A 26,281-nucleotide genomic window follows, 5' to 3' on the forward strand; every position below is an offset into this window, starting at 1 on the left:
GGACTGCTCCAGCCATGAAGACAGAAGAGAAACATTCCAGAGATGGAAGACGCTGATGACGCCTTGCCATACTAGCAGTCAGCAGCTGTGCGTTGCTGCAGGTTGCCCAGGACCAAACCAGAGAGGGTCGGACCTGCATTACCACCATTTGTCCACCATCCAGAACTGAAATATCATTGCTGACATGTACACATAAGGAACTGTTTGACATTGAAATTGGGACTCAAAAGAACTGTTGGCCCAGAAAGAAACTCACTACAGACTGATTCATTTGCCTCTCAGCATCACCATTATTGCTTGTCTCATTTTCGGTTCTTATAAGTGTATTTCTAGTATCACATGATCTCACTCATCTAGGGGAAATAATGAACAACATAAACTGATGAACAAAAACAGACACGGTGACAGGGAAGCATCGATCAGACTGTCAAACCTCAGAGGGAAGGTAGGGGAGGATAGGGGTAAGGGGGAGAGGTCAACCAAAGGACTTGTATGCATGCATATAAGCCTAACCAGTGGTCACGGACAACAGGGGGGTGGGGGCATGTGTGGGGAGGGGTTTGGGATGGGAATGAGGGGATGAGGACAAATATGTGATACCTTAATAAATAAAGAAAATTAAAAAAAAATAAAAAATAAAATAAAATTTTTAAAGCTTCACCAATATTCTAATAATATAGCATAATTCTAAATATGTGATAAAATAATATGTTATATATTATATTTCTATGTTTTTACTAATATAAAGCTCTTTAATTAGAAATCATTATAATGTTACTGGTACCAGAGAGTTATCACTGAAGTCAATAAAAATGAATAATGAATTCTTCAATTTTACATGTAGTTAAAAAATTGTATTTTATGGGACTAAAATTTATTTTTCCGTCTGCCTCCAACTTTAAAAAATTAAAAGTGAATTTAGGGTAGATGTTTTCTGAAAAAGGTTTAATGTACTCCCTACAATCCCAGGGCTGGTGTCATTTACTTCATCCACCCAGTTGATGATTTAATCATATCTTTATGTTGAAAATATTTTTAAGTATTCCTATGCCTGAATATATTTATACATCTTCACCTTACCTATCCATAAAACAATTTCTGCCAAAATTTGCTGATTTGAACTCAGTTGAAAATCAAAGAGTAAGCCTAAAAAGGTTTCTGTTCATTCAAATTTTAAAAATAGATGTCATAAAGCACATACACTAAAGATCAGTGCTTTAGCTCAATTCCTACTTATTCTTGCTTTATACACAATGCTAACAATCAGCATTTGTGGTTATCATATCTATAAGAGATTCAAAACTAGAAGACAGAAAAGTACTTGTGGATACCAATACAATAAAATAGTTTAACATCAGTTATGGAAATAAAAATACCTATATAAAACAGGCACAGAAACTTAAAAATTAGTCTAGGTTCACTTACATCATACTTTATAGCTCACTAATATGTTGATGTCCCAAGGTTATGAATAAGTGAAATTGTGCATAATAGAATCTAAGCCCACAGGAAAGGAACAGTTTTCTATCTGAAATGATTTTTTTAATGCCATGTTTAAATGACTAAAAATTCAACCAAAGAAAGCACAGTTATCAAAAAAGGTTTATTAGCCCTAGCTGGTTTGGCTCAGTAGATAGAGCATCAGCCTGTGGACTGAAGGGTCACGGGTTCGATTCCGGCCAAGGGCACATGCCCGGGTTGTGGGCTCAACCCCCAGTAGGGGGCATGCAGGAGGCAGCGAATCAATGATTCTCTCTCATCATTGATGTTTCTATCTCTCTCTCCCTCTCCCTTCCTCTCTGAAATCAATAAAGAAATATATATTTTTTTAAAAGTTTATTCTCTAAAGACTTTGAAGCCAACCATCTGTGTCACGGATGAGCTGACTTTTAAAACTGCAAGTTTTTTAATTGAGAAGATGCATCTACAGTTTATACATTTTAGAATAATGTTTTAAAAATTAAAGCATGAGTGGGGGGATGGGAGGTAATGGGGGGATAAGGACACATATGTAATACCTTAATCAATAAAGAAATTTAAAAAATAATAAAGTTTTGCTCTTTTACATATTACTCAAATCAAATGATGACTTTCAATTTATAATTCGGACAATATGATAAACGGACACTTGCATTTGGTCTGAAATGAAAAATTATTAAACTGCTGGGTATTGAGGCATTCAGGGGTTTGGTTTTCATTTCAGAAATCTGAAGGATGGTCCAAGCTTCTTCTAATGACTTTTCCACGAAATTAACCTCTGAGCGGCCCCTTCTGCTCTAACCTAAACCAGATGTTTTGTGTCTTTTTCTTTTTTTAATGTATCTGTTCTCTTTCCTTAACTAGTGAAAGCTAATAATCTTTATGGATATTCAGTTGAGTGCTGATATAGTTAAAAGTTCCAATTGCTGTTATCTTGAAAAGTCCTGTCTATGTTGAGTGAGCTTGAGTATCATGTCAAATGATGGAAATCATGCAAAAGGAGATCATGAAAGTCCTGTTTAAGACATGAGTCCCTTGTCAATCTAAGGCAATGCCTTTTTGGGGTTTGATGAAAGACCCCATACAAAGGTAACAGAGGCCCACTTATTGCTTCATGTATAATTACCTCAACTGAAATTCATGATCTTTTGGGGCCCAGACCATGTCTTTTTCTTTACACGTTTTCTTTTTTATTTGTTTTTACTTTGGTGCACATTCTCGGAGTTCCTGGTTCAGAGTCAGGCCCTTCTGTGTTTACTTAATAATTTATTTTTACAAATTGCTCTTGTTAGGCCATAAATCTTACTGCCAAGATATGTCTTGGGTTCCACTGATGCCAACAATAAATTAGTAAACCCCAGATGAAGGCTCTATGATTCATTTAGAGTGGTGATAACTTCTACACTATGAGTATGTAGTCATAGTTTGTTTGATTGATTAGACTCTGGGAATGAATCTAAGGGCATGCTTTTGCTTCAAGAACATTTATTATAGTGATATATTACCTGAAAAAGTTACCAGAAAGAAACTGAGTTGTAGCGTGACTTAATTGCACACAATTGTTCTTATTAGATTTCATTGTTTAAACTGCTTAGGCCAATTAAAAGACAAAACAATGAACTATTAACAGTTTTTAAATATTAATGGCTTGTCAAAATAGAGAAAGAATCATAGATAGAGAGCATATAGACAGCTCTGGTGTAGGGGGTGTTGAGGGGTGAAGGGATTGAGCAAAAAGCAAAAAAGAGAGAGAGAACTCATGGACATGGACAATGTGGTGATGGCGGTAGGAAGGAAGGGCATGGGTGGAGGTGGAAGAGAAAATAGAGGTGATGAAAAAATAAAATAAAATAAAATAAATTTAAAAAAAATAAAAATTAATAGCTTGCTATGAATTTTTACACATAAATAAGCAAAAAAGTTATCTCTAACTTTAATAGGATGCTTTGTTTTATTTTATTTTTGTCTTCCCATCTTTATTTTAATCAAATGTTAATCTGTATTAATTTAATGAATTCCCCATGAATGGTGCCAGTTAAAGAGTGCCATTACTCTCAAGTATGGTTTTGATGGCATCCCGTGAGGAATTGATTGCCTACCTTGACTAACAACAAGTAAATTTGCTAATCCATGAGGCTTAAGGCCTTCTCAATATGATACTATTATAAACATGGGGCTGCAGGTGAGATCGAAACTTTCAAATCAAACCATGTGCCCCTGATCATGGAGCCATCCAGGCAATCAGAGTACCTACCGACGGTGGGCCAAAGCAGCACAGGGAACCTTATCTCTTGAAACAGAGACTGTTCCAGGGTGACCAGCACAGCCTAGCCTCTGTTTGAAGAGATAAGGCTCCCTGTGCTGTTTTGGCCCAGTTGGTACCCTGAAAAAGTTAAGGCCATGTTGAAGCCATTGTTGGAGTTAGGGCTTCCTCTAAGAAGTCAAAGGGTCAGGATGAAAGACTCTTACATCTAGCGTAAACCAAGCCTCCTGTAGTTACTGCCCGCCATGGAAGACTTCAGAGTAATGGTAACAAAAGACAATCTGCCTTCTGAGTGCTAGAAGGAAGCCATGGAGTGTATCAACTCCTCATTCTTGACCATAAATCAGTACAAATGGGATTGGGGGAGCACTGGGAAGTCACATTTTCCTTCTTTATTGAATGCTCAGGCTAATCTAGTTCCAAGTGAAGATAACCTTGGGCTGGAGCCCAAGGGAATCAAGGTCCTTTAGTGCTTTTTGCTTGCTGTAGAAACTGTTCTGTGCCCTAAACCCGTGGTCGGCAAACTGCGGCTCGCGAGCCACATGCGGCTCTTTGGCCCCTTGAGTGTGGCTCTTCCACAAAATACCACGGCCTGGGCAAGTCTATTTTGAAGAAGTGGCGTTAGAAGAAGTTTAAGTTTAAAAAATTTGGCTCTCAAAAGAAATTTCAATCGTTGTACTGTTGATATTTGGCTCTGTTGACTAATGAGTTTGCCGACCACTGCCCTAAACCTTATGGCCTAAGGTATGAATCCTCATTAGGTAATATATATCTAGCACAAGTATTTGTTAAATAAAGTGTTTAGATCAATAAATTTTCCAGCTAGCATTTTTGGGCACCCACTATGTACTAGACCAGGGATTAGCAATCTTTTCCTCATAAAGAGCCAGAGAGTAAATATTTTAGGCTTTGTGGTATCCAGTCTCTGTTGCAACCACTCAACTCTACCATTGTGGTGTGAAAACATCCATAGACAAACAGCAATGAATGGGTGTGGCTTTAGTCCAATAAAACTTAATTTACAAAAAAGGTTTGAATTTGGCCTATTGGACATAATTTACTGACCCATATGCCAGATACAGAGTCAACTCTTGACATATGTAATCACATATATTCTTTCTAACCTCATCCCCGCTCCATGCAGTTGGCATCATTATTTCATTGCAGACAAAGAAACTGAAGCTCAGAGAGGTTAAGAAACATGTCCAAAGTCACACAGCTAACAAGTGGTAAAACCAAGATTCACACCTTCACAGTCTCTTCTTTGTTGTAATTTAAAGGGGACTTTCTACTCTTCATGAATATAAGCAACACATGAAGATTTAAATGTTAATTTTTAAAATAAAATTTTTCATAGAAATCTTTCTAATGTCTTTATGGCTCAGACATGTGTATACACAGCAATAATTACAGAAGTGCACATAACTGAATGATGCCCCTGGAACTAGGAGCACTGCTTATCAATAAACTGATGGTTTCAGCCTATTATTTTCTATCCTGGCTGCTTCCCGTCTTTCTGGCTCCCCTCAGCATTTCTTTCTGCTGTTCCATTTCAGCTTCCAAGTACTTAACATTAACAACATGCCCTCTGCTATATTATACAAAGAACTGAGGTTATCAAGTTAAAGAGGATAGTGCTACAAACTAATCTGCTATCAGTAGGTTCTGGCCTATATGTAGCTTCCATGCCTCTTTCCTACATGGGGTTGAAAGAAATAAAATTGCCATTTTTGTATGTCAAAAGTGGCAGTTTCATAAAGGCCAACCTAATAACAGAGAGCATAGACAGTGAGATATGAATTTCATCTGGTGCTCATGAGTTTTTCTTCTATTTACTTCACAGTTCATGGTTACAGATGATTAAGGCAGCAGGAGACGAACTGCCAGGAAAATGGGCTAATCCTATATAATAAAAGGCTAATATGCAAATCGACCAAACAGCAGAATGACCAGTTGCTATGACGTGCACTGACCACCAGAGGGCAGATGCTCAATGCATGAGATGCCCCCTGGTGGTCAGTGCGCTCCCACAGGAGGAACGCCACTCAGCCAGAAGCCAGGCTGATGGCTGGCGAGCACACTAAGGATGTCCAACATCCCCCAAGGGCTCCTGGACTGTGAGAGGGCACAGGCCTGGCTGAGGGACCCCCCCCACCCAGTACACAAATTCCGTGCACCAGGGCTCTAGTATAGAATATTTCCTCAAATCCATTGCATTCTACAATGCCAGGGTCACAGGGCCAGAGTCAGCCAGATTGCCTCTCCACCAGTCACTTGCACAGTGAAACAGTTTTTATCCCTACTTTTCAAAATTCATCTTTTCAGGATCTTTTGCAAAATTGTCTCTTCAATCTTCTTTATTAGAATAATGCAAAGCAGTCAGATTGGCTTCATCGACACACAAGATAGTGGGTGAGTAAATCACCCAAGGGAATGAATAAACATAGGAAAGAAACTTGGTAACCTGGGGAGGGAAGCTCCTAAGACTCCTAAAATATCAGAAATTTTACTTAAAAAGAAGGGCTTTAACACAAAAGGACTATAAAATGCATCATAGGTTTTTCTCAGTTCAAAATGGGGGTGACTTCTAAAGGGCTCTCTGTGAGTATGTGCACATCGATGCTTATGCTCCTAAAGGGCTGATCTATTTTCCCTTACATTAAAAATAAATCAATTGTATAAAGTAAGAGACAAGGAAGATGTGCTGTCTCCAGATTCAAATTTCTAGGGGTATACAATAGGGACATAGATGATTTTTGAAGACGAGAAATCAGTATTGATAAAACCTTAAAATAAATGAATAGAAATAACAGAAGTTAATGAAAGGGGTTGATAAACACTGGAGATTCAGGCATCTTTCTGCAAAGTAGTAGAAAGTACAAGTTAAGAAAAATTAAAGATTTAAATACTCACCTAAGGATATTTTTCCATTGATTTTCAGAGAGTGGAAGAGAGAAGGAAAAACAGAGAGAAACATCAATGTGAGAGAAACACATCGATTTGTTGCCTCCTGTACGAGCCCTGACCAGGGCCCTGTCCTTGAAGGAGCCTGCAACTGCAGGAACATGCCCTTGACCGGAATCGAACCTGGGACCCTTCAGTCCGTAGGCTGATGCTCTATCCACTGAGCCACATTGGCCAGCGCAATTAAAGATTTTTAATATTTACCTTGTTCTCCACCTGGACACTGTCACCTTCCCCCAGCACTGCTGTGTGATGAGGTTCTATTTTTTGTTGTGCATCATCAGGCCCTACAAAAAAAGGTGACCCACTAAATATAATACTCATCATAATACATTTATCATATGGATACAAATCCGGTTAACTACATAGTACCGTAAAATTCATTTAACTTCAGAAATAACAGACTTAGGACTCTTCTTAAATCTCTTGGTTGATTAAATGTACATTATTAAAGTCTGAAACTGGCTGGTTTCCACTGTAGAAAAGAACAGGGAGGTGAATCTTGCATTATGCTTCTTCCATTTACACCTTTTATGTAATCAATTAATAAGCAAAGTCCTTGACATTACATGCTAAGAAAAGTGTTTCCTTGAGTAACTTATAAGCCTCATAAGAATTAAGCATATTTAGGGAAATGAGTAAATGCTATCATCAACAAGTATTTATTGAGCACCTACAATTTCTAGTACTGAGAAAATATAAATAAATGCAAAGCAAATTCCTTGTATACAAATAATTCAAAATGTCATTGGCAGAAACAAAATAATATTCACAAAATAATAAATAATTCAATTGAAATATAAGTTGGATAGCTAGTGAACTATGAACAAGGCCCAGTGCTAAATGCTGTGGGGGGCAGGAGGGATCTTCAAGATGGATACATTTCTATCCCTTCGGTACTAAGACTCACAGATGAAATAATACAAATGAAATTGTGTCTGAAAGGTAACAATAAAGTGATAAGCAAAGTTCAATGAGAGAACAGAGAATGTAGGGGTTAATTCAGGTCTAGGGACCTTAGGAATTTGTTGTGGAGGAGTTATGACTTGAACAGAGCTCTACTAGAGGAACCACACAAAAGGCATTCTAGATAAGAAGACAGACTGTGCAAAGGTAAGGCGCTGGGAATGTGTAGGGCATCTCTGGAAGAACAGTGAATCTTCTACCATTGCTGGAACATTCTTCCAGAAAGAATGATGAAAAAGTAGACTAGAAAAGTAGATGAAAAAAAGTAGATGGAAAAGTAGATCAAAGTGAGACCTGAGGGCCATGCTCATCCACATAGAATGGAGGGCCTTTGATGAAAGTGTGTGTGTGTGTGTGTGTGTGTGTGTGTGAGAGAGAGAGAGAGAGAGAGAGAGAGAGAGAGAGAGAGAGATCTGTATCTTGGAGAAATAACTCTTGGATCAGAGCATAGAATAAGTTGGAGGGGGTAAGATTGAAGTTAGGATAACCTATTGGGAGTTTATTGTAACAGTCTAAGTGAAAATGAATTATAGTCTGAACTGAGAGCGTGGACACACAAAATAGGGGTGGATTTGAGGGGTAGACTTGAGAAAGAATCTAAAGGATTTGGCAACAGTGGGAGAGAGAAGAATCTAATATGATTCTCACTAGGAGCAGAATAATATAGTGACCTGAAGATTACAACAGTGATTTGTCAAGAGAAAGCTAGAGAATGAAGATGCTAAGGCAGGATAGAACAGCCAATGGAATGGACAACAGAAAGTTCTAAGTAGGGTAAGAAGCTCAGAAAGATGTCTAGGCAGATACACCTACAGGACAATAATTATCAATAAGGAAGTGCTTATTGAAATAAAAAATAATAGCTGAAGGAGTTATATAAACAGAAACAATTTTTGAATTTTGTGAATATTGCTTGGAGTCCAAATATAGCTATATTTTCTAGAGAAATCCTCCACTTTGCTGACAATCTATATGAAGCAACAGGGTTCATGCTGATGCACACGAACATGAAATAGGATTCTAATAGGGAAGGAGTTCTCAACCCAGAGTTAATGTGTTCCCAAGGTTCCCGAGGGGTCTGTGGATAGAATTCAGAGCAATCACGAACTAGGATGGAGATAAATTACATCTTTATTTTCACTAACACCTAACTGAAATGTGACCTTTCCTTCAGTTATGAATATAGCCAACAAAGCACAGTAGTATCAACTGGACCAATGACTTTGTCTCCAGTAGAAACCACAGATGTTTTCATATCACATTACAGTGTTACAGCTATCTCAAAATACACTTTATGTAATCACTAATTAGAATTCAGAGTAGACCGGCTGCTGGGTCATGTTATTTCAAATGCCATTAGAGAAGCACACATATAACTATATCACAAACTTGTTCTTTTAACATTTTAATGACTTTAATGAGTTATAAAATACATCATTCAGAGGTGGGGCCTTGGCAAATGTCAAAAGGGTCCATGGCACAAAAAAAGATCAAGAACTTCTGCCCCAGAGGTAGGGGTGTGCTAGTCAATGTTTAAAACTAGTTTTTGCCTCTAAGGTTTGAGGACTTGTATGCATGCATATAAGCATAACCAATGGACACAGACAGTAGGGCAGTGAGGGTATGTGCTGGGGGGTGGAAGCATCTGGGGAGAGGTTAATGGGGAGAAAAGGAGACATGTAATACTTTAAACAATAAAGAATTTAAATTAAAAAAATAAAACTAGTTTTTGAAGACAAGGGGGAGAACAAATCTGATTTGCAGTGTGTGCCAATCTATGTGGTGTAAATGCTCCCACTGTGGCAATTTCAAGCTACCAATGTGAGGTCAGGGAAGAGGTGCACAACCAGCTCCTGCAAGCTGGAAGGAGCCAGCCCCAGCATACTACTAAAGGTTTCTTCTCCATCCAAGATTTAGGCCAACAAATGCCATGAAAGTGAATGATAGAACTCTGTTGATTTTACACTCATGCAAGGATTTGACAATAAAAGAGTTCTGGGAATCTAAGAATAATCTCATTTAAAATCAAGTAATATTTTTAACTGTGATATGGAGCAGCATTTTATTAAGTGTGCTTTACTGAGATTTTCTGGGAGCAATGAATCATGTCTTTACCTTCAATTAATTCATACATAAAACCCATTACTCACATGGTCTACTCCTGGTCCCTAATCTTATCATGCAGGATGGTTCCTGATACATAGACTCAAACAATTTTACAGCCCCTTCCCTATATTTTAATGGAGTAAACTGGCAAGAGACAGCACTCAAAAAGAATGCTGGATTGGGATTTCTCTGCACCTCCTATCAGGGGCTTGCTTGACTATGGTGTTCATTGGTCTGTGAGAAAATCTTTATTTAGAAACAAAGAACTCATGTTTTCCTATGAGCTCTTATTCTACCTTTATAAGAAATGCCATTTCTGCTTACTGTCCTTGCTGATCCAGGAGAGGAAGCACAGTGTCGATCCTGAAGAGCCCCTTTGAAATGTTCCCCTGGAAGGGAGACCTTTCTTACAGATACTGGAGTCAGGTTTCCAGGTTAATCATTCTAAGTGTACCTTACCTGCTGTATTCTTTTATGAAATATTTAAAACAGGATCAAAGAAAGCAAAGACTGATTCTATCATCATGTCATGTCTATGCTATTTAACCCATCTGGTTATCTCCTGAGAATGAAATAAGTCTCCAAGAAAATATATTTTATTGTTTCTGACTATTTTGAATGATAAATGGAGCCAAATCAGATAATAAATAGTTTCCATTGAGAAGCTTTGCCAAGAATGTTAAACCTAATAGTGCAGTTAAGGAAAATTTAACTGAAAACAACTGAATTATAAATATTTTTGTTTGCCTAAACAGTTATAAATGAGCAAAATATTTTAAAACATATTTTAAAGTTAGTGCTACATCTATAGTATGTGATTAATTGCTGTGCAGCTTTCCCCCACACGCTAGCTTTCCCTTTTTTTTACTTCTCTTTGTAAGAACTGCTGCCCCATTTACTCTATCCCACGTGCTCTGGAACTTCCATCATAGATTTTGACATCATCAATTTTATATATACAGTTGTAGCCTTCCTATCTAATTCAATCAAGCTCATTCACTGAAAAAGACAAACTGTATTAAACATTTTATTTTAAATTAAAGTGTAATGGTGCCTTCATCTGGCAATTTTTTAGAAAGAAAGCCACGGCAGGTCTGCTGATTCGATTGAAGCACTATCTTTCCTTGTAAAGCACGCACATAATGAGCCACTGAAATCCTTCTAGATTATTAGTTTCCCCCAATCTTTTACTGTCACCTTTCTCATACTAATTCAAAACTTTTCTTTAGTACATGTTTGCAAAGCATTTGACTTAGTTGTTCTAGAAAAACTAACTTTTCACATTATTTCATTAATTTACATCTTGTTTAATTAAACTGCATAATTGCAATTCTTGGTGCAACTGGCATAAACAGATTTGAGAGCACTCATAGTAACTGCCGAGTTCATTTGGATTTGGCTGGAGGGAGGGGCAACGGGCAGGTAGCTAGGGGAGCTGATCATCCTGGTGTTCAGGCACCTCACTCAAGGTAATCACCATGGAATGAAGCACATTAGTTAGTCCAGTTCATTTTGGGTACGTGGAGGTCAATTTGGAGGGCTTCTAGTGTGTTTCCTCACCTTTCCTGATATCCAGGAGTCGTGTCAAACTTCTTAATACTTCCCAGAAGCAAAGAATTGAGCACAAACTAAGCATAAATAATTACTTATTTAAATAAGTTTGAAACATTTTACTACCCATAAGTCAATTAGCTGTCAATTCAATAATCACAGACAAATATTTTTTTATTCTTAAATATATTTTCTAAGCCCCAACAGTACTAGTATACTTGATAATGGCCCTTCTAGGGGACTGGAATTCAGGCTGATAAACTGTCCCAAGCTTCAGGGATACAGGATCTAAACTTTTCTATCTTTTTGATCTCCGTGTTAATGTGTAATGCCATTTTCACTACAGCTACAAGGAGGGGTTCAGTGCTAGTATCTGTGGGATCTACTAGTTTTCTGACCATGTAGTTTTTTAAATTTTCTTTAGATTTTTTGAAAATTGTATACTGCAAAGATTTCAGCTGAGGGCTGATCACAGGACTTGCTGCCTGTGTCAAAGATATCTCTCTCCTATACATTTTTAAAACTACTGTTTAATTGCCAGCTTAGAAGGCTTGAAAAAAAACAATGTATCAAAAATTAAGATCACAGACAAGCATAAGACATCTCAAATGCATATTTTTTAAAATAAAAAAGGATTAATTCTACTCAACTTATTTTATTTCTGTTAACTCCTTCTTTTCTTCAGGGTGTCATTAGAAGGCCATTCCATGGCTTCACCATACTCACTTTGAAGTTTAAAATGTTGGACTAACTTAGACATCCAGCATTTTCTACTGTTCAAAACTTCACTTGTCTGTACTCTAAATCTACTGATGTTCATCTTTTAAGCACTTCCTGCATCAATTAATATTTTAATAGTCCACCTAAATCTCCATTTTATGGAATTGCCTCAGATTATTTTCTGAGCCCAAAGTGTTGTCTATTTAATGCAGCCCGATGCACAAAGTGAGTATATATAATACCTATTTAAACAGAATAGAGGTGCTTGACATTTTGACAAGAAGAATCACTTGCGCTCCTACCATCTGTGGCTGGCAGGTGCCATCCTGGTTTTATAAGGAAGATAAAATTGAGGCAAAGTCAGAATGCATTTTCTGAATTCTCTCTATAGATGTTATAAATCAGTATACATTCAATAGCTATTTCTACTTTGTCATTTCTTTTTCTCTAGTGATTTGTTTTTGCCCTTTTGTTTTTCTCATTAACATCTCTGTTAGGAGGTCCACAGAGGGAAAGGAAGGAGATAATATTCAAATGAGGTAATCTGGCCAGTCGCTCATTGGCTAAAGCAGAGTCCCAAGAGGCCCATTTTATGAGCTGGATTCTCTCCAAGGTCCAGTTTACTCTGGACAGATGCAAGTTCACTCCCATGCTATAGACTGTGACCCCATTTCCTGCCAGATGTGTTGTATTTGTGGTTCATGTTCATGAGGGGGACCAGGCCAGTGAGTAGAGATGACTCGGGAAAATATGCCTCACCTACAGAAAAACAAATCGATGTGTGATTCATTCTTCCCCCTTGAACTGTTGAGCTTTTTACCTATAAATTCTTAGACTAAAGGTCAGAAAACAAGGCTATGACTACTGATTAAAACGGGTTTTGAATTATTTGTTCATTTTCTCCCCTTTCTCCTTACAACATTTTAACCAGAATCCAATGTTACTTTTGTAGTGCTCACTAAAAGTTTTTACATTTTTAAATGATTGAAAAATATCGAGAGTAGTATTTCATGACGTAACTTAATTTCTTCAATATGACCTTTTCTCCTCTCTTTCCTTTTGATTCAAACTGGCCTCATCCAGCACTTGACTCACCTGCCTCCTACCCCCTTTTCACACCCACTCCCTTAATCACTGAACCCTCAGGACAATACAGTTCTGGTCAGCATCAAATAATCTTAGGAACCAAGCCTCAGGTCTGTATATCTCGGAAACAGAATTTTAGTCAAACTAGAGGTAACATCTAGGCCTCAGTTGTGTTTCACTCCAGACCCAGAAAATCAGAATGACCCCACTGACCACATCCTTAGGAAACCAGACAGAGCAATGCAAATTGACCCAGTAATTCCACTTCTATGAATATATCCCAAGAAAACAGAAACATCAACCAGCAAGGATACATGCACCCCTATGTTCATAGCAGCACAATTTACAATAAATAAGATTTGGAAATAGCCTAAGTGCCCATCAGCAGATGAGTGGATTAGAAAACTGTGGTACATCTACATAATGGAATACTATGCTGCTGTAAAAAAGGAATTCTTACCATTTGCAACAGCATGGATGGAACTGGAGAGCATTATGATAAGCGAAATAAGCCAGTCGGAGAAAGATAAATATCACATGATCTCACTCATTTGTGGAATATAATGAACAACATAAACTGATGAACAAAAATAGAACCAGAGTCACAGAAGCATTGAACAGACTGTTCAACCTATGAGGGAAGACAGGGGGTAAGGGGGTAAGAGATCAACCAAAGACATGTATGCATGCATATGAACATAACCAATAGACACAGAAAGTAGGGGGGTGAGGGCATGTCCTGGGGGGTGGGAGCGGCCAGGGAGAGAGGTCAATGGGGAGAAAAGGAGACTCATGTAGTACTTTAAACAGTAAAGAATTTAAATTAAAAAAAAAAGACAGGAATGTGTCATTGCATCTGAAACTGGATGGCCCACAATGATGAAAACATTTCCTATCTAACCCTTTACAACAAGTTTTCTGCCCCTGCTTTTTCTCACTCTGCCCACACATTTCTGGTATCCTTATCACCTTAGGAATCATATGCTTTCTTGATCACTTTCCATTTGTGCAAGATTATTTTGTTTCTCCTGAAATCATAAGTCTGGGATGCTACCTCCAAAAAATGGTTTGTGTGCACATGGTCCTATGATACTACCATAATTTTTTCACAGTATTCTCAAATGCTCAAATAAATGAATTTTGCTTCTGATCCATAATTCAAATGCTATTCAGTGAAAGAGGGATTGAGCCCATTTCTGCTGTATAAAATCAAAATACATGGGTTTGTGTTACTATGGTTTTTCAGAAAAAAAAATGATTTCAGGCAGTTGAACACCACTTTTGGAGAAGATAAAGAATGGTTTAAATGGCTCTGGGTGTGGCCTTCAGTCCTGAGCAGATGTTATCAGTAAGCCATCTGTCTGGGGCTAATAGTATAGTGCCCAAGGAGGTGGCTATGTTAGGGCCCCAGGAAGTTCAATGTTGAGGAGGCTAGCCTACCAAAGTGGGGGTGGAAAGTACCCAACTTCAAGAGGGTCTCAGAAATGGGATTCTTGGCCTGCACCTTGGAGCAATCAGGTGCTGTGCCCCACCCCCCCATCCATACCACCCATCACTGTCCATATGGGGTAGGAAAGGGGAGAGGGAAGGCTGGTTCTTTTACTTTAGGTTTTCCCAGAAGCAAAGCCTTTCATGCATATTTGAGTACAAGGAGTTTATTTGGGAGGCAGTCCTAGGAAACACCAGTCCAAGAAAGTTAGGAAAGGGAAGGCAGACAATGAAGGGTGTGTTATCAAACACACACCCACAGTGGGCTGCTTGAACATAATCCCACAGGAAACTTTAGGAAAAGGCCTCACTCACAGGCTCAGAGTCATCCCACCTGACGAGTGAGGTAGCTCCCAGGAATGTTAATTCTCCAGAACTGGCTGGGGTTAGAACAGCCTTCCCAGGTTTCATAGAAAGCCACAAGCCAAGAGACATAGACATTACTGGCAGTAGGAAGTTGGTCAGTGGGCCCTGAGGAGCTAGGATGACAAGCTAGATGGTATTTTCACTGCACTGTCATTGTACAAAGAATATGGGGTGGAGTGTAGGGAGTGAGTTTGAGGAACTCTTGGTTCTGGTCCTGGAGCTAACCCTGGTAAGTTAAATAACTTGCTTTAGACTTTACTTTCTTCATCTATAAAATGAGAGTTGCTTGAGTCTTGAACATCCCTTCTAGACTAGACTCAACAAGTGACATACTAGTATATACAACCCTTGGAATAAGAGAAAACCACCTTCCACCTCATGGGAAATAGATTCCTGCTCCCCTTGAAGTCTGCTAGAACTCCATCCCTTTATCAGGTTGGAGGTTGTCAAGATCTTAGCAAAGTGTCAACCCACATAATTGTGCCTGGATCTTATATCTGCACATAGGCCACAGTAAAATGGCTGATGTCATGACTGGTGTTTGTCTTCTCCTCCCTCTATGAACATGCTGGAAGCTGAGTGGTGACCCATCCTGGGTGTACCAGGATATACTAGGATGTAAAGAGAGCTGATGCTGGACAGAAGGAAGTGTAGTATTCAATTACATAAAAAGGTTCATCTTACCTTTCCTACCTTTCCTCCCCTTCAGTAATTTAAATTATATTGCAATGGAACCCAAAGCAGCATACACATCACTTACCAATATATGCATTTCCAGAAATGGTATAAATGAAGCTTGTCCACCCTGAAAAAGGACCAGCAAAATTAAAAGGTTAGTGTCTAGAATACCAAAAGGAACAAAGATATAACAATATTTAACAATATATGTCTATATGAAATATAAATATATAAATTTATATAACATATAAAAGATAAATTTGGAGATGAAATCCTTTATTTCCTTTTAGATATATATTTAAAAATTTAAGTTCTGTGAGCTGTTCAAAACACACACACTCACACATGGACATACACACACACTCCTAAACCTAAATGATTTGGCCCCAAATGTTGTAGAGCCACCCAAATAGACAGTGTACAATTTGCTTGGCTATATATCTATATCTATATCTATATCTATATCTATATCTATATCTATATCTATATCTATATCTATATCTATATATGTATGCCAACTGCTGTATTAACAAACTGTCCCTTCCAGTTCTAACATCATGCTAATAGCTGCAACACACCAGTCTGGCTTATCTATAGTTCATTGTGCTTCTCTCTCTCCAGGAAAAAAATGCTAGAAATATGCTTTCCTTTACTTAGTTGCACATTAGTTTTCAGTGAACTCATTTCTTCTTATCTATCCTAAAATAAAGTATGAAATCCATAGATGCATAATCCATGGGGCCACAAATGGGTTTTGGACAGCCTGTGCACTCCCTGGAACTGTCCCCACAATTTTTCTAATGTGGAAACTTTTCTGTGAAGAGGGTACACAGCACTCACCAGATTCCTATTATGACCCATGGAGCCAAGAGCTCAGAACCATGAACACCTGCCTTTGGATCTTTGAGTACCAGCACTGGATATTCATGGACATTTATGTATTGTACTCATGGTCCAGAAGAGATGCTGTGGTGCCACTGAGAGACACCTTATCTAATAAAAGAGTAATATGCAAATTGACCATACCTCTGCTACACCCACAAGCCACGCCCACTAGCCGATCAGGAGAAAATATGCAAATAAACCCAACCAAGATGGCTGAGGCCACAGAGAGCAGGAGGGAGGCTTGGGTTTCCCCAGCGATGGAGGAAGCCAAGCTTTCTGCCTGCCCTTGCTGGCCCAGGCCTCTGCTTAAGGCTACAAAGTTTCAATTATAGAAGTTAAATAAATCCCAACAGAAATGGCTGCAGCCACGGAGTGAGCAGAAGGCTTAGCTCCGCTCCAGGCTACAAAGTTTCAATTGTCGAAGATAAATAAATCCCAGATCCCAGGGCCTCCGCTCGGGTCGCTGGGGGGCATGGCCGACCTGCAAACCACCAAAGGCCCCTTGCCCAGGCTGCCCCACACCCCAAGGGAATCCCCACCCTGATCCGGGACACCCTTCAGGGCAAACCAGCTGACCCCCACCCATGCACCAGGCCTCTATCCTATCTAATAAAAGAGTAATATGCAGATTGACCATCACTCCAACACACAAGATGGCTGCCCCCATGTGGTCAAAGATCCTGCCCCCATGCAGACACAAGATGGCACCACAAGATGGCCAGCAGGGGAGGGCAGTTGGGAGGGACCAGGCCTGCAAGGGAGGGCAGTTGTGGGCGATCAGGCCAGCAGAGAAGAGCAGTTGGGAGGGGCCAGGCCTGCAAGGGAGGGAAGTTAGGGGTGCCCAGGCCTGCAGGGAAGGGCAGTTGTGGGGGACCCAGGCCTGCAGGGGAGAGCAGTTGGGGGGGACCAGGCCGGCAGGGGAGGGCAGTTAGGGGTGACCAGGCCTGCAAGGGAGGGCAGTTAGGGGTGACCAGGCCTGCAGGGGAGGGCAGTTAGGGGCAAATAGGCTGGCAAGGGAGCAGTTAGGCATAAATCAGGCTGGCAGGGGAGTGGTTAGGGGGTGATCAGGCTGGCAGGCAGAAGCAGTTAGGGGCAATCAGGAAGGCAGGCAGGTGAGCAGTTGGGAGCCAGCAGTCCTGGATTGTGAGAGGGATGTGATCAGGCCTAAACAGGCAGTCGGACATCCCTCAAGGGGTCCCAGATTGGAGAGGGTGCAGGCTGGGCTGAGGGACACCCCCCCATGCATGAATTTCGTGCACCAGGCCTCTAGTGAATCTATAAATGGCAAGCTCAAAATGGAATTAGGATGTCACTCCATGCCTTCAGTGGAAAAGGAAAAGATCCGGGAGAGGGTCAAAAAGAGACAAAATGGGAGACATATCTGTAATACTGTCAATAATAAAAAGGGAAGGGAAGGGAAGGGAAGGGAAGGGAAGGGAAGGGAAGGGAAGGGAAGGGAAGGGAAGGGAAGGGAAGGGAAGGGAAGGGAAGGGAAGGACTTGGGAAGTGAATGCAGGGAAGAGTTCAAGGTGGAAGAGCAGGGCTCTAACTGAGTCCTCTAGTAGAGGACACAGTTTTTCCTCTCTGAGATTTTACTAGAATAAGTTTTAAGGCCTCTGGAAGTAACACTATTTGCTCATAGCTCACTCACTCTTTTCCTCCCTTATTGACCCACTCTCTCAGTCTTCTAAGTTCAGTCTACCATCATTTAGTGAACATTTACCACTCACTGTGGGTAGAGATAGGAAAATGAATAAGGCACAGCCAAATTTTCAAGTCATATAATTTCAGGGAGGGAGGGGTAGATGTAAAAATACATGCTAACAATTTACAGCCCCAATTCCATGTGCCTTATCTGGATGGGCTGGCTCTACTAGAGGACTTCTCTCTCTGCTTTGTACTGATGCTAAGCTTTCCTAGTCCTATTTAGCCTGATTTATACTATAACTCTGCGACAAAACCCATTCCTTCCCTTCCTTAGCTGCTTTTTAAAATTTTCATCATTGAAAATTGTTTAAATTTTTCAAAGTATAAATATCTTTATTGATTTTTCCATTATAAAAAGTAATACACATAACTTGAAAATACAGGTGTGGACAAAAGTAGGTTTATAATTGTGAATGAAATTCTTTTGAGTTAATAAAGCTATCATAATAATCTGTATGTATTCTTCTGTATGAACAACTGTAAACCCTCTTTTGCCCATGCCTATATTTTAATACCGTGAAAGTATGTGATGTTATCTAAACAAAAAAATCTTTCTGCAATCTTCATACTTACCTGACATGAATATTGTTAGTAATTCTGTATTTGTACTTTAAGTTTCTTTTATCTTTTATGCCCTATATATTGTTTGCTTAAAAACGAGAATTAACTCAATGATGTGTTTGGATGCCTTTCCATGTAAAAATTTAGATAAATAACTCATCCTTGGGAAGGACTGCAAAGCATTCCATTGTAAGGACACATCATAATTTACATAAGGTATTAAAAAGTAATGGTTTCTGAATTTGACAGAACCTCAAAGTTTTCACCTGCTCAACTGGGTTTTTATTTGGGATTATTTTGATTGTTCTAATATCATGTCTCCTCTACCCCCTTTGCTTCATTCCTACTCACCCTCCAAGCAGAAAACTAGTCTACACATAATTGCCTGGGTCTGTTTTCTTTCCCTGTTTATTTTCTTACATGATCCAAAAGGACCAAACATTTGCTTAAAGGAATGTCCAAGTCAATCTATCAAGTACATTCACCTATTTTTGCCCTGTGAAAAAGTCTTCTATTAGGATATAGAATCCAACTTCATTAGTAATAACATAATTCATGTTACTAGTTGGAAGACATGGGGTTAGAGGGAATGGTATAGGAACAAGGGCGATTTCCTTCCCCTCCCCTTCTTTTTAAAATGTGGTCCATCTGCTCTTGTTTCTGTTAAACTTAGATTAATTTCATCAAGCATTGTTTCTTAAAGCGACAGCAAAGCATGAGCCAAATTGTTTAAGAACCACCACATTTTATTAGAATTCCTTCTATGCCTTGTATCAGCAAAGAGTTATCTTGTGAGATTTTTCAAATCCTTCTACACCTTCTTCCCTGACCTCTCCTCCCACTTTTATGTCCTGCACTAGGAATGATAAGATCCCCACATTTTTATTGTGCTGTCAGAGGTCACTGGCCCTAGAGTTTCCTGTCTTCTACAAATGTCCTCTCCAAGCTACTGGCTCTTTGCAGCTGGGAAACTCTTCCCTTTCCTCAGGCAATGAGAAAGAAAATGAGCTGGGATGGAGGTCACATTTTACCTCTGGCCCTGTAGGACAGTTTAATCAGTAACACATTTAAGTCAGAACTCCCTTAGTCAAACATAAAAAATGTAAAACTTTGCTTTTAAATATGTAAATCATTTTCTGTGGCATTTGCTCTCATTTCCATGGAGGTTCCCAATTCTTGCAAAGGTCCCTAGTGAGAGCTTTATTTGGCCTACATTCCTTGGCTTAATCCAGCTCATTTTCCTTCTGCCTCTCAGTCTTATAGTTCATTAGTTCATTGAATTTCACAACTACTCCTTATACATATATGTGTTTTAGTAAAACAATAACAAAATAACCCAAAATGTGTACATTTACATGCATATATATGTCAGTGTATAAAAGTAAATGTAGATATATCTGTGATTTCCCCTAGATGTGGTATATATAGAGAAGGTACCACTATGGGCTGATAAGGGAGGAAAAGGGAATGTGGGGATGGGGACACAAACTCAAAAAAAAAGTTAAAGTATGTATGCTATCACACTTATTGTCATAAAAATTATGTATAAGGGTAGGCATATGTTTAAGTGAATGCCTTAATTTGTGGAGTTTTTTGTACTTAAAAATAAGCAGAATGAAAAACATAATTGCCCTTTCCACCCATTTCCCTTCCCACCTCAGGCTTTCAATACCCTATTGTCTGTGTTCAAGGGTACTGCATATATGTGTATAAATCCTTTGGTCAATCTCTTCCCACCCACCCCCTCCTCCTTCCCTCTTCCCTCTGAGATCCGGTAGTCTGGTGTATGTTTCCAGGTTTCCCTCTGGTTCCATTTTTTTTTTATTTTTCATAAAATTGGCCTTAAGTTCCTGGAAGTTTTCTAATTATTCTTTGTATTTAAATGTCAGCCTAAATAAAGGTAAGTATTCCATAGCAATACTTTTATCAAGAAATGTATATATTGCCCTAGCCTGTTTGACTCAGTGGACAGAGTGTCGGCCTGGGATCTGAAGGGTCCTGGGTTCGATTCCGATCAAGGGCACATGCCCAGTTGTAGGCTCGATCCCCAGTGGGGGGCGTGCAGGAGGCAGTCAATCAATGATTCTCTCTCATCATTGATGTTTCTATCTCTCTCTCGCTTTCCCTTCCTCTCTGAAATCAATAAAAATATATTTTAAAGAAAGAAATGTGTATATCTCAGTCAAAGTTGTGTGTACCACAATCAAAGATGTGTGTATCTCAATTAGAGATGTGCTTGCTCATAAGTAAGAAGGTCAGAATTTGCCTCCAGGAACACTGAAAGTCAATAGTAGCCAGGAAGTCAGGAGACATGCGTAAAAACACTGCCTTGTTCAGAAAGCCTTTATGTGGCCTTGAATGGTTAGGTCTACCTGTAAAATGAGGGAAGTGGCCCAGAGGGTCCTGCCCTAACATTCTATGATTTTCATAACTTGAAAGGACCCATCAATATTGTCTAGTTTATACATAATTTAACATAAACTAAATTCATAGACCTTTGTGCTGAGGTTCAGAATCAAGAACATTCCAGAGAAAGTACCCTCCCTCCTTTTTTTCCTGCAATGATCACTAAACCCCAGAACCCATCATACCTTTAGGAACAGGCTGGGAATGCTTTGCTCCTTGGTCCAATTTGAAGTCCAAATATAAGGTTGGTGTGCGAGTGTAAATCTTGGACTGAAAAGAAAGGGGAAACCATCAGCATCTTTCCAAGAATAGGGTTCTTCTTTACTTCAACTGGGCCCTTCTAGAGGGCCAGGGGCCTGAATCCATTATGTACAATTCCTCCTTTGGAAGGTTCAGTTAAAGCAGGGTAGGGGGTAGGGGCTGGATGGTTTGCCATTACAACTCCCTCTTAAGGGTCTTGGTCTAAAAGTTAGCCTTCCTGGCTTTACAATATGGGTGACAAGCTATTTCAGGATGGCAGCTATCTCCCAATAGCCATTTCTCTTTTTTTTTTTTTTTTTGCTTTTGTATAGTTCTTTATTTTTTTATTTTTTTATTGAGGTATTATATGTGTACATATCTTACCATTACCCCCCCACCCCACACCCACACATGCCCTCACCCCCCAGAGTTTTGCGTCCATTGTTTATGCTTATATGCATGCATACAAGTCCTTCGTTTGATTTCTTATCTACCCCCCCTCTCCCTAACTTTCCCCCTGTAATTTGAAAGTCTATTTGTTGCTTTAATGTCTCTGTAACTATCTTTTTGTTCATCAGTTTATAATGTTCTTTATTATCCATAAATGAGTGAGATCATGTGGTATTTTTCTTTCATTGACTGGCTTATTTCACTTAGTATAATATTCTCCAATTCCATCCAGGTTGCTGCAAATGATGAGAATTCCTTCTTTTTTATGGCAGCATAGTATTCCATTGTGTAGATGTACCACAGTTTTCTGATCCAGTCATCTGCTGACGGGCACCTAGGCTGTTTCCAAATCTTAGCGCAATAGCCATTTCTCAAATATGGTCAGGTGTTAATCATTTACTGGCCAGTAGTTGCTCCAAATTTCCACTTGATATCTTTCATCCAACTGTGTATTTCTTCCCTAGGTCTCAATAAAGCTATGTGTATTTTGAAATAAAAAGGGACCTATAAGTATTTTTTATTTGTTCTAACTTGGACCTCTTGGGGACAAAAAGAAGGTGGTCTACTATTGCTGGCTTGAAAAAGCCATGACTTCAAATGTAAGAAACGCAAACTTTTATAGGATTTTCCATGTACACAGAGGCTTTGATTCTGGCAACAGTTAAATAGAGTTTGTAATTCAATATGACACCATTCTGAATCACTGGCATAGATCAAAATCCAAGGGATGATCACTGTTGCTATAAACTTGATGATGCCTCATTGTTTATCATAAAGCCCAAGTGCTAGTTTTTTAAACTTAAAATACAAACAAAAAATGAAAAAGCACATAATGCTATATTTGGCAAGGATATAGAGTAATGAACTTTCATACACTACTGGTGGGAATGTAAGTTGGTATAAAACTTTAGAAAACTGCTTGGCAGTATGTAATACAGGTGAATATGTGCATAATCTGTGACCCAGCATTCCAACTCAAAAGTGTATCCCCAACAGAAATGTTTACCTAAAGACATGTACACAAATCTTGATAGTGACATTTTCAGTAACAGACAACTGGAAATAGTCCAAATGTCTTTAATGATAAAATAAATGATGAACTGTAATATACTTATACAAAGGAATACTACTCAGCAAGGAGGATGAATGAACCCAACCACAAATAACAAGTAAGATAAATCTCACAAGCATAATGCTAAGTACATGAAGGCAAACACAAAAGACAATATACCATATTATTCCATTTCCATAAAGTTCAAAACAAAGCAAAACTAGCCCTGACCAGTGAGGCTCAGTTGGTTGGAGTGTCGTCCCATGCACCAAAAGGTTGTGGGTTCGATTTCAGTCAAGGCGCACACGCTCTCTCTCTCTCCCCGTCTCTACCTCCTTCCCTTAAAAAAAAATTAGTAAACTATCCTCAGGTGAGGATTTTAAAAAAGCAAAACTAGTCTATGTTGCTAAAAGTCAGAAAAGTGGTTACCTTGGGAAGTTTGGTAACTGGATCAGTTTCAAAGGGGGCTTCTGGGGCCTGATAATATTGTTTCTTTTATTTTTATTTTTCACTTTTTTTGTAAAATTTATTTTTATGAAGTTGCAACTTAAATACAGTGAAATGCACACACCTGAAATAAAGTATACAGCTTTTTCTTTGCTACATTTTGTTTTTTGCCTATCTTACCTAATAAAAGAGAAACATGCAAATTAACCATTACTCCGCTACGCCCACAGCCAATCAGAGTATGCAAATTAACCCAACAAAGATGGAGGTTAATTTGCATATGCAGGCGCAGAGCTGCTGGGAGGGGCGTGAGGCCTGCTATGAGAGGAAGGAGGGCAGCGGAGGGAACTACAGGAGCTGTGCTCAGGACAGAAGCGAGGTCTTGCTGGCTCCCATGGACTTGCTGGCTCTGGGCGGGCCAGGAGCTGGGACCTGCGGGCTCCCGGGTGGGCTGGGAGTGGGGACATGCTGGCTCCCTGGCAGCTGGGAGTGAAGCCAGGGGAAGGAAGGCCTATTCTTGCATGAATATCATGCAACAGGCCTCTAGTATATCTATATCAAGCCAAAGAAAACTATCACACCAGAAGGCTTCCTCATGTCCCTTCTGAGTCACTACCCTAAAAATTAACTTGCAAATTTAAAAAGTCCAACTTTTGAAAAATATGATTGATAGACAATAAATGGGCTATTTCACAGTATTTGATACATTTTGATATATATAAACCTCTGAAAACATCAATTAAGATAGTAAGTATATCCCATCACTCTCAGAAGTTTTCTCATGCCTCTTTGTAATCCCTCCATCTCATGCTCCTTATCCCCCAGCAACCATTGCCTGCACTTTATTGAATTTTATATAAATGGAATCATATACATGTAATTTTTGGTCTTGCTTAATTTACTCAATAATTATGCTCTGTTTCTTGACTTGGTTTCTGATTTCATGACTGTGTTCACTTGATGAAAATGCTCTGAGCTGTACACTTGATTTGTATACTTGTTTGTGTATATGTTATACCCTGAGTGGCCAGATTATTATGATCTCTGAATGCATAATAATCTTGCCACTCAGTGTGTGTGTGTGTGTGTGTGTGTGTGTGTGTGTGTGTGTGTATGTATATTAGAAGCCCGGTGCATGAATTCGTGCATGGGTGGGGTCCGGCCAGCCTGGCCAGGGGGAGGAGACATGGGCAGTTGTCCGGCCTGCCTGCTGGTTGAACTCCTGGTCGAGGGGACAATTTGCATATTAGCCTTTTATTATATAGGATAGACACTGAGTGGCCAGATTATTATGCATTCAGAGATCATAATAATCTGGCCACTCAGTGTATATACATATATATATAATCTTTATTGTTGAAAGTATTACATAGGTTCCCATTTTCCACCCATTAACCTCTTTTAGCCCACTCCCATCCCTCCCAGGCCCTCACCACCCCATTGTCTGTGTACACAGGTTTTGCATATATGCATACAAGTTCATTGGTTGATCTCTTCCAGCCCACCCTCCCCTGCCTTCCCTCTGAGGTTCAAGAATCTGTTCATGCTTATATATCTCTAGATCTATACATTATTCTATATAATAAAAGCCTAATATGCTAAGTGTCCGACCATTCGGCTAGTTGCTATGACATGCACTGACCACCAGGGAGCAGACGCTCAGACCACTAGGTTAGCTTGCTACTGGGGTCCAGCCAATCAGGACTGGGCAAGACGGGCTGGACACACCCTGGAGCCCTCCCGCGGTCCCTCCCTGGCTGGCCCACCCCAATAGGCCCTGATTGCTCCCCATCAGGACTGGGCTAGATGAGCCAGACATACCCTGGAGTCCTTTTGCGGTCCCTCCTCAGCCCCAATTGTGCACCGGTGGGGTCCCTCAGCCTGGCCTGCACCCTCTAGCAATCTGGGACCCTTCAGGGGATGTCGGAGAGCCGGTTTCAGCCAGGTCCCTGGGAGATGTTGGAGAGCTGGTTTCAGCCAGATCCCTGCAGGCCAGGCTGAGAACCCCACCAGTGCATGAATCTGTGCACCAGGCCTCTAGTATTTTAATAAAAGATTACAGTTATTAAAAACATGAATGTGTAAATAGTCCAAAATTATTGGGCTCGGAATTATTTTCTCCTTCATAAAGGCATCATTTTGCAGAGAACAATTATGTAAATTCCACAAAAACATGGACATTATGGCCTTTTTCATCCAAGGCCAACCCTTGGATGAAAAAGGCCATAGTAGGTGTTCGATAAATATTTATTGAATGATGTTTCCTAATGGAAAATCTCATGTATAATAATAAATTTATGTACAGTATACATAGGGTATTCATCAATGTTTTGACCTACAAAGAACTTATATGCATATATGCATGTAGCAAAATGCCTTTTTCAGGAAGGGTGATTTGGTATGATTAAAGTGTACATTTGTATATTAAATTGTATAATAGAGAATTATAAATAATGCTATCAGAAAATTATTCCCTTTCCTATGAATGTTTAATGTACTGAAGCTTTGGGCTTTAAATGGTCTGGTAGGTGGTTTTATATGGCCTAGAAGGTCAAGATGCATCAATACAGCTTCAAAGACAGGAAAGCAAATTCCCTTGTGCATACATAAATGAAACCAGAAAGACCTGTGACATCAAGTGCAGCCTGAGGCCAAAGATTCACAATCAATCTGAAGAGCTTGAAACATATATAACACAAGGGCAGCACCAGCAAGATGTAGGAGCTGATTCTCTAGAATCATTAGGTGTGTAAGGCACCATATGGAAAGAATCTGGTTTTGTCTAATGAAGCCTTCTCAAATTACCTCTAAGAAGATCAAGGGTAAATGTCACATAATATCAGATGACTCCTCTATATGAGCAATAT

The 26,281-nt window shown here is 39.5% G+C and overlaps 1 protein-coding gene across 1 annotated transcript in view; it reads right to left on the minus strand.

Annotated features, from left to right (window-relative positions):
* PIR (pirin) overlaps positions 1-26,281 on the minus strand; it is an 84,374-nt gene that overhangs the window by 8,425 nt on the left and 49,668 nt on the right. The window contains exons 6-8 of the mRNA XM_079764745.1: positions 21,412-21,496; positions 15,750-15,794; positions 6,911-6,993 (exon numbers count right to left, since the gene is read on the minus strand). Coding sequence (XP_079620871.1) covers positions 6,911-6,993; positions 15,750-15,794; positions 21,412-21,496 — 213 coding nt within the window. The remainder of the gene's footprint in view (positions 1-6,910; positions 6,994-15,749; positions 15,795-21,411; positions 21,497-26,281) is intronic.

This window comes from Cnephaeus nilssonii, assembly GCF_951640355.1.
Source record: "Cnephaeus nilssonii genome assembly, chromosome: X".
Lineage (NCBI taxonomy): Eukaryota > Metazoa > Chordata > Mammalia > Chiroptera > Vespertilionidae > Cnephaeus > Cnephaeus nilssonii.